This window comes from Alexandromys fortis, unplaced genomic scaffold (assembly GCF_014885135.2).
Source record: "Alexandromys fortis isolate MF-2015 unplaced genomic scaffold, M_Fortis_MF-2015_v1.1 scaffold_34, whole genome shotgun sequence".
Lineage (NCBI taxonomy): Eukaryota > Metazoa > Chordata > Mammalia > Rodentia > Cricetidae > Alexandromys > Alexandromys fortis.
Window position 1 is genome coordinate 1,597,932 of NW_026067933.1, and position 20,538 is coordinate 1,618,469.

The 20,538-nt window shown below is 41.2% G+C and overlaps 1 protein-coding gene across 1 annotated transcript; it reads left to right on the plus strand.

The window, feature by feature from the left end:
* Positions 1–4,972: 4,972 nt before the first annotated feature.
* Tmem229a (transmembrane protein 229A) lies at positions 4,973–7,393 on the plus strand. The gene has a single exon (XM_050145908.1). The coding sequence runs from the start codon at positions 4,981–4,983 to the stop codon at positions 6,088–6,090; it is 1,110 nt and encodes a 369-aa protein (XP_050001865.1). The 5' UTR covers positions 4,973–4,980; the 3' UTR covers positions 6,091–7,393.
* The last annotated feature ends 13,145 nt before the right edge of the window (positions 7,394–20,538 follow it).

Below are 20,538 nucleotides of genomic sequence, written 5' to 3' on the forward strand. Positions count from 1 at the left end.
GTCAAAGAATTGCATACCATCTACCAAAGAGCAAAACATTAAGGCATTTATTATAATAATTACTATTGTTGTTGACAGAGGTTTCTGTCCTGCCCAGTCCCACAGCCCTTTAGTCCCAAAGAAACACACAGAAGCCTACATTAATTATAAACTGGTTAGCCTATTAGCTCAGGCTTCTTATTAATTAACTCATGTCTTACATTATCCCAAAATTCTTGTCTGTGTTAGCCATGTGGCTTAGTACCTTTTATCAGTGAGGTATTCTCATCTTGCTTGTGTCCTCTGCATCTGGGTGATGACTGCTGACCAAGCCTTTCCTCTTCCCAGAATTCTATTCTGGTTGTTCCACCTATACGTCCTCTCAGGCTACTGGTCAATCAGTGTTTTATTAAACACAAGTGACAAATCTTTACAGGGTACAAGACCACTGTTCCACAGAATATTATTATTATTTATTAAAATACTACTAAAATTTCTTCTCTCATGTAACATATCTTGACCACAGTTTTTCCCCCCTCTACTCCCCGCAGCTCCCTGCCACCTCTCTTTTACCCCAGTTCCATTCCTTCTCCATCTCCCATGAGAAAAGAGCAGGCCTCCAAGAGGCAACAACCAAACACAACAAAACAAAGTACATTCAGACAAGGTAAAAGCCCTCGCACTGAAGCAGGACAAGGCAACTGAACAGGAGGAAAAGGCAAAAGAGAGTGACATTTGCTCTCACTGTTAGGAGTCCCACAAAAAAAAAAAAAAAAAAAAAAAAAAAAAAGCAAGTTAAAAGCCGCAGCATATACACAGAGGACCTGGTTCAGATCGATGCAGCCAGGTGCTCTGCTTCAGTCTCTCTGAGCCAATATGAGCTCTGCTTATTTGATTTAGTGGGCTGTGTTCTCCTAGAGTCCTCCATCCTTTCCGACTCCTTTCTTTCATCCCCCCATCCCCCTCCTCTGCAGGATTTTCCAAGCTGAAGGAACCCAAGAGAGACGTCCAATTTAGACCCTCTGTCTCTCTCTGCATAATGTCTGGCTGTTAGTCTGTGGATCAGCTCCCATCTGCTGCTGGAAGAAGCCTCTCTGATGGTAAGTGGACAAGGCACTTACTTGTGAGTATAGCACAATACCATTAGGAATCACTTCATTAATTTTTTTTTTTTTTTTAAGATCAGTTGTGTTTGGTTCTTCCCTAGGTCTCTGCTCTTTGCAGCAATGTAAGGTGTGGGCTCTTCCTCAAGGAGCAGACCCCTTAAAGCATTCTTTGCGTGGTTATACCCAAGCAACCTCAAGTTGATGTTTTTTTATTGTAGCTTCCCGATTCTTCCATTGTGTTCCCCTCATAAACACGCCACCATCTCCTAAGAACATGGAGTTTACAAATTTATTTTGGCAGCTTTGTCTCCTGCATGAAGAAAGGTCAAAACACACAAAAGATGTTTTAAAGCATTTTGCGTTTGCAGAGACACTGATGTGAGGATTTTAATTATAAAATAATTGTGGATCATTGAATCAATTTCTTAGCTTTAAAATAAGAAGAAATGTTTGCAAATGTAGCAATGAGATGTTTACAACAAAAAGAAGAACAAGAAGACAAAGCAGAACAGAAGTTGGCATCATTACCAAGGCGGCCAAAGTTTCACACACGGGAGACTGCTCCCCAGCGTGAGTGGGTTACCGGATGAAGGAAAGGGTGAGAAAGAGCACTTTGGAAGGGGAGCATCTCTTCATGAGGCTCTCAGGAGACAACAGCGCTGCTCTTAGGAGGATTTCCCTTAAAAGAGCACTTATTGTAAGAAAGCCTGAGCCATCAGCCCCTCTGGCTTCCTGTCTCACTACACATCTCTTGTGCACACACTCCCAGCCTTGTCCTGCTCTCAGCCATGAGGCATTGACCAAGCCCAGCAAAAGTCAGTGCCATGCTCTTGTACCTCAAGGCCTGTGAGTGCTTGCCTTCAGCATTGCCCAGCCAGCCTGTTTGAGCGGAATAATACCCTGTCTTGGTTCTTCGCAACTTATTTCTGAAGAAGACATTGAATTAAAAGAGCTGAAAGCAGTGGGCTTTTAATTTTCTTGTACCTTGTCTCATACTTACTGGCTTCGGCTTTAGTTTTAAAGAGAGCATTTCTCACGTTCTAAGGTATTATAAGGGAGACCACAATGAAAATATGAAAGAATAATGGGGAAAAGCAGATATCAACTGGGTTTGTATTGGGACTTTGCATCTGCTATATGTGTATTGTATCACTTTAAGGAAAATGGGGAATTTTCAGAGAGAGGCCCAGATTTTCAGAATTCTCACACACTTGTTGAAAGTCACACTACTTGACAATAGTGAACTCACAAACTTTTACTATATACTTAAAATATATACTTACATGTGCAAAATATAAATAAATATATAATACACTTATATACAAGTATATATAATATACTTTAAAAAATAGCATAAACTATACTATATATATGCATACATGTGTAAAGTTTGCATATACCTTATTATACTTATATTTTACTGATCATATATAGCATACAAAAACAGAATTTTTTAAATGGTGAATCAACATACTGACAAGGGGAGTGCTGGCACATGGCAGTAATCTCAGCACTCAGGAGACTGACACAGAATTATAAGTTCAAAGCCAGACCCTGTCTCTAAAATGTATATACATCTTAGAAGCTCAGTGCTTTGATGCAGAAGACTTCCCTCCTTGCTTTGCAAGTTTTCTTGGAAATGTTAGAGCAGAAGACATATATATATATATATGTCTTCAGACATATATATATGTCTGAAGTGTAATTTGCCATTTTAAAGCAATCTAAGTTTAACCTACCACACCTGAATGGGTGAATATATGCTGTAGTGTTTTGTTGTGATGGAGTGCTTTCTCTTGACTAACTGCCAATGGCAGGGCTAAAGGGCAGTTGCTTGGAGGCAGAATAAAGTAAGTCAAAAGCAATTTGACCTTTTTATAAAGTACTAGGCTATCACAATATTTATTATTAATATTTATCATAAGTATAGCAGATTGTTTCACATCAGTTCAGTCTCTCTCTCTCTGTTTTTTTTTTTTTTTTTTTTTTTTTTTGGCTTTTGCTGCTATTGTTTTTGTTGTGTTTTGCTTGTTTCTGTTTTCGCTTTTCAGTGGAGGAGTTCTCAGTATGTAGTCCGGGCTGATGTGAACTCCCTCACCTTCCTGGGTGTTGGCATTACAAGGAGGCATCATCAAGGCTGGCAGGTTCTTTCCATCATCCTAACCAGATTACACATCTTTTAAAGAGAAAGTGCGCCCTCCTACACCTTTTCTCTTCCTCTGGGGCTTCAGAAATTCGGGTACCCAGTCCTGTTGCAGTCCTATAGCAGCCTTGAGTCTAGTCTGCTACCTGACAGTTTTGTCCTTGGTGTACAACTTCATTGTCATCAGAAAAAAACAACTTGCTAGCAAAGCTGAGAGAAAATGCCTTCCTTTGACTTCAGACAAGGGCTGATTGTCATCACTAGAAGGGTGTTTGTTCTAGTCTTGCTTTCTTAGCTAACTCACAGGCAACTTGACTATCATAGACAGTAGCTTCAACGGTTGGAATGTGTAAGAAGAAAGGACAGGAACAGGATTGTTTCAGAAATAGAAGATCTACCACAAAATGCTTGTTCTCCAGAAGAAAAATAGTTCAATAAAGCTTTTTACTCAGGGAACATTTGAACCCCTGACAGAGTAAAATTATCCAGTTTCTGCTTAGACGTGAACTGGAAGAGGAGGGTCGTTAATGATATAATTTATTTCAGAGATGCCTGAGGGAAGACAGACCTGAGGGGAGGGAAGAGGAGAGAAGACAGAGAGGAAACAGGGAGGGGGGTGAGGGAGGTTAGGAGGTCAGAAGGAAGAAGCAGGAAGTGTGGGGGGAGGGGCAAAAGTCAGAAAATTAAAAGACAAGGCTTGGCGCTCTATTTCACTTTGCGTTTCTGAAATGACCTATTTCTTCAAGAAGAAAAACTCAACCCCGGTCTGTGCCAGAAGCGGCAAGCACACTGTTGAAGGGACCTCCATCCTACTGTGGCCAGGACTCAGCTCACCAGGACTGGTATTAAGTAATTTAAAAAAAAAAAATTCTCCTGGGCTTGACCCCTAGAAAACTAACTCAGGGAAAGACGGATAGAGAGGATCCGGCCTGGGGGCAGCACTCAGATGCAGGCTGCTCTGGGCAAGCAGGCATGCAGTCTCCGGTTAACACTCTGTGACTGGGACACAGCTGGCTTTGCATAAGGACATTAAATATACAGTACCACAGTTTGGTCCTGGGCCCGGCCTCCGGCTGGTGGCACCTGGCCATTTGTCTCCGCCAGCCAAGGCCTGGCCCTGGTTTCCACGATACCGGGAATGCCCCACAGTTCGCCTTCACACCTGTTAGGGGGTTCTCCACTCTCGCCACCAACCCATCGGCAGCCCTCCACAGCACTCTCCCGGGGCCCGCAGAGATGGCCTGAAGGGACTCGGCGGCGCGCAGGGCCTTTCGGAGCCGACCCCTGTGAGCCCTGGCGCTGGAGGCTGGGCGGGGCGGGGGCCGTGGAAGGCGGGAGAGGTCGAGCCGGGTGTGGGAAGGGCCAGGGGAAGGGCTGTCTCCGCTCGCGTAAAGCTGCCGGAGTCTGCGGCAGAGGCGGCGGGGCTGAGCAGTGGAGGGGATGGAGTTGCCACCAGCCTCGGCGCTCTTCCCCGCAGCCCCGGCATCACCTCCCCTTGCCCGGCCGTGCCACTCCTTAGGCCGCGCAGGGTGATCGCGGGAGCGGGTGGGCAGCAGGTCTCCCTGTACTGGAGAGGAGGGAGCGGCGGGGCTACAGCAAGGGGACTTTTAGTGTCCCGGGCGATCCACGCGTCCCCCAAGCGCCCGGAGACCGTGATCCGGATCGAGCTACGCGCGAGTCCCCCGGGGCACCGCCGGCGGCCGGGAGGAGGTGCGGGGCTCAGCCGCTCGGTCCTAGGAGCCCGAGTAGCCCATGGCGGGCAGCGACGTGGCCTGTGAGGGGCCAACGAGGAGGGGAGGCGCTACCCGGAACCGCGGGGCTCAAGGAGGGCTGCGCAGCCCGGCAGCAGCTAGTTGCCCCGAACCGCTGTCCGCTACTGATGCTCTGGCGGAACGCGGAGCGCTGCCCGCCTGGATGCGCCTCTACTTCTACGGGATGCACGGCATCACCCTGGACGTGTTGGTGTCCTCGGCCAGGCGCTTCGCCCGCAGCCTGGATCTGCGGATGTTGGGCTTCTCGTCGCCCTACCGCTGCCTCCTGCACTCGCTCACCCACTTTGCCCTGGAGCAGCTCTACCTGCAGCGGCCGCGCTGCCCCAGCGCCTTCCTCTTCAATTTCCTGCTCTACCCCTGGGCGCACGTGGGATTGCAGACCCTGGCGGGCCAGGCACTGCTGCTCAGTCTCGGCGGCGGGCCGGGGGGCGCGGCGGCGCCGGGGGCGCTTGACCTGGCGCTGCAATACGTACTGGCGCTCTACCACGGCCAAGTGTTCCTGAAGCGCTTCCTGCGTTTGCGGTACCCGCGGCAGCTCCAGCAGCAAACCAGGGACACACTACCGGCAGCCCCGGACGCCCGAGTCCTTTTGGAGGCTGGAAGCGGGCGACAAGGACCCCGGAGTCCCAAGGGCGCAGAAGGAGCCCCCAGCCAAGGTCTGCCAGACCTCCTCCGCTTCCTTTTCTTCGGAATGCATGGCTTTCTGGATGAGATCTTCTTCACTTTCTTCTTCAATGTTCTGGGGCAGGGAGACGGATCCAGCAGTGGGCACACATCGCTCTGGTCCTTCTTCATGTATGGCAGTTGTAGCTTTGTGGTTGAAAAACTCTACTTCCACCTTCACTACAGCCGTGGCTGGGGCACCTGGAAGAGGGTGCCCATCTATGTGATCTTTATTTATGCGTGGGAGTTGTCCTGGGGTCTGGGGCTTCGCATGTGTGGGGCCTGTTCCTGGGACTATTCTCACTATCCGCTCAATTTCATGGGTCTCATCACGTTGATGTATTTACCTGGTTGGCTATTCCTTAGTGTGTACCAGGACCTACTGTCCAACGTGTTGTGGAAGGTGCAGTATGTTCCAACAAACTAAGACTGGAAAATAAGAAGAAAAGAAAGGAAGGAAGGAACCTGACGACTGGATGCAATTTATTTTTACACATTTAACACGCGGTGGCTTTGTTTTCAGTCTTTTAATTTTTATACACATTACTAAGCTCTTCCAACTTGTTTTACTTGACGTTTCCGTTTTCCAGACTGCTCGGAATCTATATGTAAAGTTCATTACTTTGAAGTGTTACTCAAAACTAACTCAAATTGTTTAACTCATCAATAATTTAAACCTTTTCGAGGGCAAACAACTAAACCACTCTATCTTAAACATCAGAAACCGGTAATAGTCACTGACCCTCGACGAGTGATAACCACTTATTTTTCTGTTCTTCCGTAAACGTTTTCAGATCAGAGACCAGTGATTTTTACAAGTTCCTGATTTAATAAGCTGTTTACTTTCTTTTTAATGCAATTTCATTTTGCTTTCTTGCCATGTTGACCAATGGCAGCTGAAAAATCTATGTCTTCAGAAACTTCAGCCACAGCTCTTAAAGTGCCTCTGTCTAGTCTACACGCGAGAGGAAGACCGCAAGGGTGAAAACATCCCATGAACACATGTTAACAAGAATAGTCTTTTGTGTCAACTCCAACAGGTGACACTGTGTTGGTCACATTTGGTCACCGTCTTGGAAATGATTGCTTTCCAATGTTGGCTAGCCTTAAACACTATTTATGTTAACGTTACTCAGAACACATGTTGTCCAAACTTTTGTAACTGTGCAATAACCTAAATGTTTGCCCTAGATGTCCCAGGGTCAAGTGAAATTATACCACCTTCAATGGTGTTCTAATGCTAAGGCCCATTTTTCTACATGGAACTTCAAATATAGAAACAGTATCTTGGAATGAAATGAATCTGAATTCTCCCTCTAATTACATTAGGCCTAATTGTTTTCTCTATTTACTGATGCGTTTTCACCTTATTTCTCCCACAGTCCCCTCCCCCTCACACACTTTTTTCCTTTCAGGCCCAGAATTTGGGGTCAGGCCCGACATAGTAATGCACCTTATAAATGCATGAGAGCTTTGGACAGCTTATAATTAATTAATGTCTTTTAAAAGCTCCAAAGTTAAATGAGATGATGGAAGCCATTCTAAGAAATTATATCTAATTGATTAATAATGTACTCTGAGGGTGTTTGTTGTTTTATTGTACTCAAAGGAGAGAGTGGAATAGAGCGCAGCTCAGCCAAGGATGACTAATAACCTCTCAGCTTTCAGTTTGAAGATAATTAGGAAAACTTAGAATGCGTATTAATGGGTTTGAATTGTCCAATTGCCTGTGCTGTAAAAAGGGATGGCTTCTATTTCAAAAAAAAAAAAAAAAAAGAAAGAGAGAGAGAGAGAAAGAAAGGAAGAACCGTTTGCTAGGAGAATAGCAAAGAATGTGTGTTTAGGTTGGATGTCAGATGCATCAGATTTGATGCCCTAATCCATCCTGCTAGGTTGTGAGCTAAATTATAAATGTCACAGAGTCAACCCCACCTGTGAAATGGAAGAAAGCAAGCTAATTGCTCTCATCACTCACAACTTAAAAGTAAGCTCCATATTTGCCAAAGGTTTTCTCTTTGGTTCTTTACAATGCTCTGTAACAGGGCAACAGTTTCTGAAAATACTGGAGGGGAAAATAGGGAAGTAGAGACAGAAGAGTTGGGAAGATGCAGGACGAGATATTTGTAATGCAAATGTGACACGTTCAGGGGAACCTGAGGGAAGGGTGGCCCCACTGCACACCTCACATTCCTGTGAATGTCCACTCAGCTCCTTGGCTGCTGAAATGCTTACCAGTTTGTTCCCACTCTGTCCCCTCTCACCTCCAACATAAGCTGCTATCAAAGCCACTGAGAAGCCTGCTAACCTCCTCCAGCTCAGAAATCTCCCACTTAGGAACACCTGCCTTTTTATTTTCTTTTTAATTCTATGCTCATCAACGGGGTAGAGTAAGGTTTTCAGACACTGGACTTATGCAGGAAATAGTTACCCAGCCTCCAGTAATTAGTAGACGCTTCTCAGGACTGTGTATACACAGTAATAAACCAAATATCTCTGTCCTTATAAAGCTGGAAATAGACCGTATTGATTCTGTGAAATTGTACTTCTTTTTTCTGTTTGTGTTTTGGTTTTTGCTGTTGTGGTTTTTTATTTTTATTTTCAAGACCACTGTTTCTGTAATAGGTGATGAGCAACAGGAGTTAGAACTCTCATCAGTCCTGTCCCTGGAACATAACAATCCATTCTTCCAAAAAAAGTAACAAGACTAACAGTCCCCCACCACTATCTCCACAAAGTGCTAGCAGTGAATACAGGAAGTGATTAGGCTGGCTGGTAACTCAGTATATTGTCTTAGGGCTTCTCATTTTGTTTGCTCAACTTCTTAAAGCAGGCATTTTGCTGTGATCTTTGACCCTTCAGGATAAGGGAACCAACAAATCATTTAACTTTGTTATTATTAGTAGTTTAGAAGAGGAAATAGTAAGGCAGTATGGTAGATAATATTTAAATAGCATTTGCTCACTGACAAAACTTCTCTAAAATATATATGTATTAGACAGATATTGAATTAAGAACACATTCTTACATTCTATGCCTTAAGTGAATATACATACAGTATATATTTAAATACATATTTATGTATGCATACATATTCACTTAAACTTGCAAGAACCCTACTTTTATAGATGAAGGCAATAAAACTGAAGCCCAAAAGGATTCAGTTAACTACTTGAGTTATACAGCTTTTGAGCATTTATATTTGAATTAGTGGATGCTGGACTCCAATCTGTTCTTAACAGCAGCTTGATTGTGCCTCAGTCTACTGGCCTCAGTGATTTGGGTCTTGTCTGGACTGTTCTTCCCTTGACTGAGAGATACACAAATAGCTGTATAAAAGGTAAACTTTGTTTGCAAAAGACTCACTTTGGGTTTTTTAAAATTATGTGGTACATAGCAAATGAATTAATATCAGGATACATAACTGACAATCGGCCTCCTTTTACTCCATAGATAATGCCTTTATATTAAAGAAGTGCTCTGAAAGGAAGTTCCTCCATAAATTAAGATAATATGCAACATAAAATGCAAAAATAATATGATAAGATTCAAGGTAGGTCATTATCACAAGCTATGAATACACATATAATTAATCACTGCTGAACGTTAAATATTACATTTAGAGCAGATATCATTGTAAGGACTAACCCCAAACATGAGAAAATTTGTAGCCAGTTGTATTAGCACACAACTGATGATGCTAAAGCCGTAGGATTGCAAATTTGAGGTCACCCTAGGGCACATAATGATATCTTGTCTTTACAAAAACACTATTTTTTACAAAGACATATATCCTGAATTCTACTGAAGAAAAAATATTCTTAGTAGAAAGACATAAAAGTAGCAAGTGTACTTAATATATACAATGCTGAGATTTCTTTTTAGAAGTACTTGAAGTTTTAAGTAAATCCTATTGATTTCTGTGAATCTAAAAAGGAGTATATGCTGTTGAATTTTCATGCAAATAATGAATACAGAAGTACAGATATCAAAGGAAAACGCCAATAAAGTTGCTAACACACTGTGTTATTTCAAACATTTCCATGATTTGGTGTACTTGATTATTTTGTGTTCTGGTAATTGACAATTCATACTGCAACCAAGCAACACACACAAGTTAGAAAGATATGACTTCTTTTGTTATTTGAGAAACATACTTAATTGGATAATCCTATCTCCTAAGAAATATTTACAAAATATTTTTTATTGTTTTGAATTTGAAATAGTCTTTGTCGGTTTGGAAGCCCTGGTTCTATCGGATGCTGAAGCAGTTCGGGGGACAGCTTCAGCTCATCTTCCACTTTGAAGGTTCATAGAACATCTATATGTCTGAACATAGGCTGTACTCATGACACACTTAGTAGTAAGTCATTGTACCGAAGTATCTGACCTTGCAATAAGCCCAGTGTTTACATATATTAAAAAACATCACAACTTTTTACCATTTCAATTAATTTCAAATACACTAACTCTAACAGTACTTACTAGAGCTATGTCCTTTACCGAAGAAAAATTTAAAAAACAAAAAAAGAAAACATCATCCATCACCCCTCGCCTCCCTCTATGAAACATAAACACCTATTCTGTTGTCATGGGAGGTAAAGGATGGTTCTGTTCTACAGCCAAGACTTTTTTTTTCTTACTCATAGAGTTGGTAGCAGAGGAAGGAACAAAAGTAGCAATTGTCTCTGTGTCTAATGAACCCATTCATTAGACTTGGCCTCGTTCTGATTTTCACACTGCGGCAGCAAGCCATCACACAGGCAGTTGATTCCAGTCACAAGCAACCCAGACTGCAAAGCACTCGGGGATGTGTAAAGAGAAAGCTTTGGTGAAAACACTTTCTCATAATGTAGGGGGAAATGTAAATATGGGTAATATTTTCCTTAATTTTAAAATGATCTTTTCAAGGTTACCAGACAGGGAGGGGAGTAAGAATAACTCATCCTTCATATACAGAAATGATTAATTTTCTTCATACTTTGAAGTTTTCTAAGACTGTAAAACTTCTCACAAAACAATTTTCCCAGCTGGAAATTAGCATTTGTTAACTATGATTAAGGATATTTAAACTTTGCAAGAAGCTTTGCCACTTAAAGCACTGGATCTTTGACTCACAGGAGGCGTTCGCCCCTCTGGGGATGATTCCATAACTCAGCTTAGATTTACTATTCCAGTTTTCATTGTATTGTGTCACAAAGATTAAGTAGAAGGGAACACTGTCACCAATAGAGTCACCCAGTCCATTCTCAACCCGTCAAGGAATGAACTAGACTTCCAAAACATTAGGAACCAATAGCCTGCCATTCATTCCATGGAGTCCATTCTTGTGTTTGGTTTTACAAAATTCTTTCTCCTTCGTTGAAAATTTCCATGCTTAATTTTCTTGCTACTCTTATGACTTTTATTATTTCAAATGATAGAGGGCTTTCAGAATTATTGCTATTCCAGAAATTAATAACATCTTGGCTACAAGTAGGGTAGTAGGTTAAATTCAGGAACCCTGCATGAGTGACTGAAGTCTCTACATAGTTAAAACTAGGGAAAAATTTGACTACTTACTCTCCTGGCCTACAGGAGAAAATTCCCTGTTAACTTACCCATCTGTACAAGAAAAAAATTTAATAGACAAAGATATAACTCAGTAAGTAAGAGTTCTTGTCACAAAAGAATGAGGACCTCAGTTTGGATCCCAGTATCCACATATAAAGTTAGGTATGGCCATGTGGACCTGTAAGCTTGCTGAGACTTGTTGGGCCACAAACCCAACTTCAAATTCAATGATAGATCTTGTATCTTCGGAATAAGGTAGACAATGATTGACCAGGACACTTGGTATTCTTTTTAGCCTTCTCTCCTAAACCTATGCTCCCACCTATGCATGCAAAACCTACCCTCAAATTGCACAGAGATCAGGAGGCCAGAGGTGTCAAAGAAACAAGTGACTAGCCAAGAACTGTTGAAAGCCAACATGCCTATTTAAAAAAATTGAGAAACCAAAGGGATCAGGCACACCAAGAGAAGATGGCCCACAGAACCAATTGACCAGATTCATGGGGACTCACAGAGATCAGGGAGCCTATAGGGCTCTGACCTAGGTCCCCTGCATATATGCTATGGCTGAGGATCTTAGTGTTCTTGTGAGATTCCTAACAGTGGGAGTGGAGGTGGTTTCTAACTCCTCTGCCTACTTATGGGACCCTTTTCTCCTCCTGGATTGCCTCATCCAGCCTTGATGTGATGGTCTGTGGCTGGTCTTATTGTAGCTTGTTATGTCATGTTTGTTTGATGTGCCAGGGAAGTCTGCTCATTTCTGAGGAGAGATGGGGGTGTGGATCTATGGTAAGGTAGAAGGTAGCAGTAGAGACTTGGGGGAGGAAAGAGAAGGGAAACTGTGGTTAGGATGTAATATATGAGATAGAAATAACAATAATTAATTGTATTTATTGTATGAAGAAAAATCTTGCTATATATTTGATCACCTCACAATACAGACATATTTTACCACATGTCTTTAAATCTTGTAGTGCAGATAAATAATTCTATAGAATATAAAATCCTGACCCAGGCAGGGGTGGCTCACGCCTTTAATCCCAGAACTCGGGAGGCAGAGGCAGGTGGATCTCTGTGAGTTTGAGGCCAGCCTGGATACGAGTTCCAGGATAAGCTCCAAAGCTACAAAGAAACCCTATCTCGAAAACAACAACAACAACAACAAAAAGAATATAAAATCCTGAGCTTCAAGTATTTTGAAAAAATATTATCAGTAAACAAAAATGGGTTGACTGTGGAAAATATTCACAGCCTATATTTTTGTACCCTCATTAACTTTCAATGAAAGTTGGATAAAATTTCTCTTGTACATTAATGAAGGAGAATTATTTTATGGTAACTTTTTATTAGAAACAATGAATGGACAAGAAGAAAAATTAACTGAGTTTCTTAGAGTACTGCAGAACAAACTTGTAGACGGAGACTGTGCATTGGTTTCTTTGCCACCCAGACCTGAATAATCACACAGAAATTATATTAATTACAACACTACTTGACCAATAGCTTAGGCCTATCCTAGATAGCTCTTACATCTTAAATTAACCCATTTTTATTAATCTATGTATCGTCACGAGGGTATGGCCTATCAGTGAGGGTCCAGTGTCTCACTCCTTCTGCAGCTGCATGGCATCTCCCTCACTCTGCCTATCCTCTCTCTATACTCTGTTCAGATTTCCTGCCTGGCTTTGTTCTGCCCTGCCATAGGCCAAAGTGGCTTCTTTATTAACCAATTGTAATAAGACATATTCACAGCACACAGAGGGGAATACCACATCACAAGCTTTCATATTTCAAGTTCTTAAGATGTAGAGTTTTACAAAATCTGTCATTACACTTGCTCATCATGGTGGTTTCTAAAGCCAACAAATGAAATAAGAACACAGAATAGAAAGAGCAGTAACAGAAGACAATAGAGAAGGTGGTGTCCAAGAGCCTTGGAGACATGAAACTGTTATTTTTATGGCCAAAAGCATTTCATAAAGATTAGTGATAGTCTACACTTGCATTCTAAGAAAATATTAAATTCACAAAATACTACATATCCTGTTTTGTTGGACAACAAATAAACATTTTATTGTGTTACTATTGAGCAGTAAATTTTTTAAATTTTATATAATCAATTTATTGAGCCAAACTTTAATAGTTTTAATAGTAGAGCAGTTAAGTTTTTTCACGGTGTTCAGGTAAAGAAACCACAACTAATTATAAACCAAAGATCATAGAACTGTAAATCTTGATGTGACAAGAGATCATCTAGTTTGGCTACTGATACCGTAGTTTCACCCAGATCTTCAGGACACAGGACCACCTGCCGTCTTCTTGACCACAATCAATAATAGTTATCATCTCAGACTTCTGTAGTCAAACCATCTGTCCCACCCCATGACTTTGCTAGAAAATTCCTAAATGGCCAGTCATGGTGGCATACTTCAAATCCCAACACTCTGCCATTGCAGGTAGGGAGATATTGGGCGTTTCAATACTGGACAGCAATAATTAATTCCTCCAGATGACAAAATGTAGTATCAATTTCATTATTTATAGATATACACAAGAATCACTTTGTGCCTAGGAGAGGGGTCTAGGTTAATTTTGTGTATTCTTTCCTTTTCTGCTTGGGTGTTTCCTTAGGCATAAGGCTTAAGTACAGTTTATCTACATCATGAAGGTTTTTTGTTTGTTTGTTTGGTTGCTTGCTTGGTTGCTTGTTTGCTTGGTTTTTTGAGACAGGGTCTCTCTGTGTAACAGCCCTAGCTGTCCTTGCTCTTGTAGACCAGGCTGGCCCTGAACTCGCAGAGATCTCCTTGCTTCTGCCTCTCGAGTACTGAAATTAAAGGCGTGCCCCACCATGGGGTATTTTTAACTGATAATCTAATCAAGGACTCCCAACTGTCCTTTAAATGATTTCTTCCAAAGTGGGAATTTAAAAGAAAGAGGATATGAACCTGAACTGGTTGTAGTTGGCCAGTGTGTTTTGCTATATGTTTCTTCTACAAAAGCCCATTTAATCACTTTTTTCCTTCTTGAAGTCTCTAGATTATTGTTGTTTTTTAAAATGACATACTGGATTTGGGGAAGTTTTAATTATTTTGAAAATGAAATGAAAAGAAAATGTTTTAGTTTGTTAAATGTTTATTGCTGGGAACTAAATGTGGTACATATTTGTTTTCATTTGTGAATTTTATTAGTGTCTTGCTATTTGAACTCTGAATACTATAGATAGATTGTATTAGGCATCACTACACAGAAAACCAAAACCAATGAAAAATAGAGAGGGAAGACATATGTGTGGAATTTTAATGTATGTGAATGGATGCATAGGCAGCATTTGTGTGTGTGTGTGTGTGTGTGTGTGTGTATGGAAACCGAAAGGGAGACAAAAAGAGATGGAGAGACACACACATGGAGGAAGGGAGAGAAGGAGGGAGGGACCAAGAGAGGGAGGAAGGATATTTATTATAAAATCTCAAATCCCATGATCATAGAGTCAGTGAGCTGGAGAGCAATGAGCTGGTGTTATAATTTCATCCCATAGCCAGAAGCCTCAGAGCAAGATGGACAAAGCTAGTGGCAAAGTAATAGTTCAAAGGCCTTCAGGTTTGAAACTCGGGAATAACCGATGTTTCAGTTTGAGTCTGAAGATGAGGAAATAATTATGTCTAATTTCAAAAGAACTTGAAGAAATTCACTCTGGTTGTCAGCCTTTTAACCTTATCTAGGAATTTATCTAATTCAACGGGGCCGGTAACTCCACAGATTGCAATATACGCTCTTCATTTGGTCAATTTAAGTGGTAAAATCATTCGCCAATAGCCTTGCTGAAACAGTTAGAGCAATGTTTGACTACATATGCAGGGATCCTGTTATCAATCAAGTAGACACATAGAATTAACATCCCAAGTCTAGCGCTTGTCAACTCAATAGTCACAAATATCTTCTTAAATTATAAAAACACTGATGGAATACATAGCAAAGGCACTAGAAGATAATGATTCTATATTCATAGATGAACAGAATTAGTGTTGTCTAAATGATCATGTTATCAAAAGCAGTCTACAGATTTAATAATATCCACATCAAAATGCCAATGGTAATTTTGACAAAATTAGAAAAAGGAAACCCTAAAATTTATATGGAAATTCTGAATAGTTAAAGCAATCTTAATCAAAAAGAACAACAGTGGAGGCTTCACACAACCCAATTTCAAAATATACAGCCAAGCTATAGTAGCAAAAAACCGCATTATTGGTAGAAAAACACAAGTAGACAAATGGAATGGAATAAAATTCTCAGAAATAAACATCCAGTTGTAGTCAGCTGCTTCTTGCCAATGCTGTCAAAACATAATTTGGAGAAAAGACAGCCTCTGTAACTAAGGAAACTAAATATAGAAGAATGAAACTGGATTCATATTTCTCATGCTGAGCAAAAACGTACTCAAAATGAGTCACATACCTTAATGTAAGACATCTTACATTAAAACTACTAAAGAAAATACCTCAATATAATGACAGAAGCTGAATTTTTTAATAAACCCCTAATATCTTAGAAGACTCCTCCCTCATAATTTAATCACATAATTTAATGACTTTCACTTCTAATACCATAGCCCTTGGTTTTAGGATGAAGTTAGGGGAATAAAAAAATTAATATCACAGCAAGGCATTGAAAATTAATATCACAGTATTGCTCAGCATTGAAAAGTTCAGCTTGAAGTATAAAATAATGGAATCAATGATTACTATATTTCAGAATATTCAGAAAAGCAAGGCATAGGTGGAGAGAGTGTGCTAAATCGGTTTTCCATTGTTGTGACAAAATATTTGAGAAAACTGTTTACCAGAGGAACATATTTGTTTTCGTGGTTTCAGAGGCTTCAGTCCATGGAAAGCGGACTTCGTTGCTCCAAACCTGTGATAAGGGAAGAATATCAAGGCAGTGGGAGTGTGTGGAGGAGAAAGCCAATCACTTCACAGATGTCAGAATACACAAAGAGCATAAAGGGAGGACTGAAGGTTGAGACATACCTTTCAAAGCCATACTTCTGTAAGCTACTTTATCTCTTAATAGTCCATCAAACTATAACATTGTAGCCCTCATGTTCCAACCACCTCTCAAAATTCCATCCACTGGCAACCAAGACCTTAACCTATGAGCATTTGGGGATACTTTATATTCAACCCATAACAGATGGGAGTGTGTTTGAATTAAATATTTTGAGGAATACAATCTGAGTGAGTGACAGTAACATAAGCGACCTTCACTATAAGGGAAAAGATAAAAGACTAGCTGATGTGGATTTAAGAAAGAATTGTTATATCCCAAATTGGGAAAATTGTGCAAACATGTATTCTTGTTAGAAACACCGCTAATAAATCTAGAAGCTGAAAATAACAAAAAGGAAGAGAATATAAAGCTTCATGGTTAAAACATGGGAACAACTGATAACTATGAGCTCTAATGGGAGCCCAACATTTGTCTCCGAAGGATGGCACTTGTCTCTTTATTCTCCTAGTTGCCTGAAGAGAAAGACCCTGTCCACAGCTTTATATGCATCAAGCTGGGACACGAGAGAAATTACTTTTACAAAGGTCACAATGGTAGAACAAGGATTTACAGTCTGGCAATCATGACTGCAAGCTGTATTCTCTAAATGTCACCTTTACAAGTGGAATAAAAAGGAAAGGTCAAAAGAACACAGGGAACACAGGGAGAAGGACCTGAGGCTGGCACTGTTTTGAATCTGCAAGCTGCCCTGCTCATATTCCAATAAAGCAACCAATAAAATGTTTGAATTCAGGCTTACTCTAAGAATTTAAATTTTTGTGTTTTTCTTTAATAATTTGTCCAGAAAATATTTATGGAGTGTCTACTATGGAATTGATATGGGAGTGTTGTGGGCTGAAAAACTCAGCAGCAAGTCTACTATTGAGTGTTGTACTGGTTACTTTGCATACATGTTACCAAAAAGTCAAACATTAAGACAGGAAAGGTGCATTTAGACTAATATTTTCAAAGAGTTCAGTCTATGGTGGCTTGAGCGCATGCTCTTCCGGTCTCCTATGGTCACCACAGCAGAACATCTGAAGGAGAATCTTAGAGGACAAGAAGCAAAGAGAGGAGCATGATGGATCCACTGATAAGCGAGACTCCCGGACGACCCCAGTGACTGCTTCTTCTTCTGCCTCTTAAAAATTCCAAGACCCGGGCCTCAAGAAGGAGCCCATATCTGATACAGTCTAAAGGGCCAGGAACCAGAGGCTACATAGCTCAGTGACCTAGTATAGAACCAAACAGGCCAGGAAAAAAAAGTCAATGAAATGATTCCTAATGAAATTCTGCTATACTTGGAGATTAGAGCCTAACACAGTAGTCATCAGAGAAGCTTCATCCAACAGCTTATGGAAATAGATGCAGAGACCCACTGCCACACATTAGGCAGAACTCAGGGAACCCTGCAGAATGAAGGATTGTAGGAGCCTGAGGGTCAAAGACACCACAGGAAAATGGCCCACAGAATCAGCTAACCAGGGTTCCTAGGAGTTCATAGAGACTGAACCAACAGGGGGCCTGTATGCAAGTAATTGTTCTGCAGCTTGACGTTCTTGTAGGACTCCTAACAGTGGGAATGGGAATATCTCTGACTCCTTTTCATTCTACTGGATTGCCTTGTCCAGCCTTAATATGAGGGGATTTGCCTAGTATGGTTGCAACACGATATGCCATGTCTGGTTGATTTCCCTGGGAGGTCTACCCTTTTCTGAAGGGAAAAGGAAGGGTGGATTTAGGAGTCATGGACGAGGGACTAGGAAGAGAGGAGAGAGGGGAAACTGCAGTGGGAATGCAATATATGAGAGAAGAATTACAAAAGAAAAAAATAGATCCACAAACCTCTGACAGTAGCACTACCATATGTTATCCAAGCCTCCAGCCCATGAGATTGGGGAAGAAGCCTCATATTTTAAGCATGACAGTACTTCATTTTATTGTGTTTGTTACATGAAGCTGGCATAACAAAATACCATGGGCTGGCTACTTTCAACAACAGAGAAGGATTCTTTTCAAGGTCCCGGAGGCTACAAACCACAGATAAAGGAGTAAGAAGGCTAGTGGAGGTTCTTTTCTTGGCTTACAAATGGAAGTCTTCTCACTACTTCTATTTATGCCCATTTCAGAAACATGACTATCTAATGGCATGCTTTGCTGATCTATAAATAAATCCAAATGTGCTTAGCACTGTGAGGCTTCTCATTGGGGGTACAAAATAGCCAGCATGGTCCTAGGGTCAGTTAGCCAGGAACTTATAAGTTTTTATTTAGTTTGATGTGTCCCTCTGTCTGTCTGCCTGTCTGTCTAAGCAGGCATATTTCATGCCACGGAGTGCTTATGAGCAACACTCAGGCGTCAAGTTCTCTCCTGCCACCTTGTGGGGTGAGAGGATCAGACTCAAGCTGTCAGCCCTTACACAACAGCTCCCCCCCAGCTGTGCAGTCTCATGAGTCCTGGAAGATTCTTTTTTTTTTTTAATTCAGATTATATATTACTTTGGAAGCTATTATAAATCAGGTAATTTAGACACAAGATTAATAAGAAATTATGACCTCCTAAAAGACCGTTATTTGGGGTGTACGTGTTTCCTTCCCTCCACCAACCATTTGTGTGAGAGATAATACTGCCCCCCACCAACACTAAATAGTGATCTGAGTACAAATTTTCCACTGAGTCAGTTAGGAAGATTTGATGAAGATAAAAAATCCAGATAGTAAACCTTTGCCACCTAAATTATATCTTTGGGTAATATGGGTATCTTCACTGAAAGAAATTTTGTTAGGACACTTGCTATTTCAAAATTACTTAAGGAAGTAAATAAGAAGGGTCTGTGCTGGAAATCAGTGATTTGAAATGACATTTCTAAAACAACCAAGTTTGGTTCCCATGTGAAGCCTTTCTTGGATATACCTATTCTATCCTCAGATCCTATTCTATGTTGCCTAGCAACCAAGAGGTGACCAGTTATTCCCCCACATCTTCCCAGGATAATCTGCGTTGATCATGTACCCAAATAGTGGAATCAGCCAAGTGTGAGCTGAACCGGTTGAGACCATGAACCAAAATGAATCCTTCCTCCCTTAAATTGCCTTTCTTCGGTATTTGTCAAATGACAGATGTGTAACTAACATAGGCTCATTCAGCATACCATGTGAATTCTGGGAAATTATTAAAGGTCAAATCCATTCCAGTCTTGTCCATCGAACATACTGCAATGAGGAATGCTCTAAGTCTGAACCACTCAATATCCACTAACCCCGTGTGGTAAATGGACATCTGCCCTGTGGCTAGTGAGCCTGGCTGGCTACATCCTAACATATATTAACTTAACTAACTTAAATTGAAACAGTTCAGTGTCCATTATACTAATTTACAGAGTTTTGTGCCTCATGTATTTACTTTCTAGGGCTCTGGCAACAAAAGGACTTGAACTGTGTGTTTTAAACAACGTATGTTTGTTATCTCATGGTTCAACAGGCCAGAGGTATGGAGTCAAATCATAACCAGTTCCCCACTTTCTAAAGCCAGGAGGGGACAGTCTTTCTCTGCTTTTGCTGTCTTCTGGTATTATTCAGCAGCCTCTATACCACACCTCTGTGTGTTTCCCTATGTTTGGATATTTTTCTTCCTCCTCCGAAAACATATATATTGCAAAATCCTAATTCTCAAATTAGGAGATGAGTTGAGAGTAGAGAGCTTTCCTTGGCCCTTGGCCCACTCCTGAAAAAAAAATTTAAAAAAAAAACTGTGTAAAAAATATTTTAGTTAGCGTTGAAATCCGAATGTTTTCGCGCCAATTTACAAACTAACGGAGATGCACAAAGCAACTATTGTCGGTAGCAAATTAAATGGCTTTAAATAAAAGCAGATCTGGGCAATTTCAATCTCTCCTCGAGAGGAAACAGATTAAGCACTGTTCACAGCATGTTCTAGAACCTGGGGTCAGTACACAAGTAAGCTGCGCATCTGAGCCGGGCCTGCAGACTGTCTCCCCGCCCCCATCCTCACCGCACTCCACCTCTCTCCACTCCCGTCACCTCTCTCATGCTGAAGGATAGCTTTCAAGTGTGTATTTTTAGCAAACAGGGTAAGACACCACTCCTAATTGCAGCTTGCAGGAAAGTACTGTGAGCAGGGCTGCTGGGTTCAGGACACTCTTAGATGGGTACTATGGCTCAGGATAAAGATCTCAGTTTCATAGTCAAAGTTGCCCAGTGAATTGCTAGTTTTCTGTCTGAAAAAAACCTCTGGCTTTCCAGCATTGCAGTTCCTAATC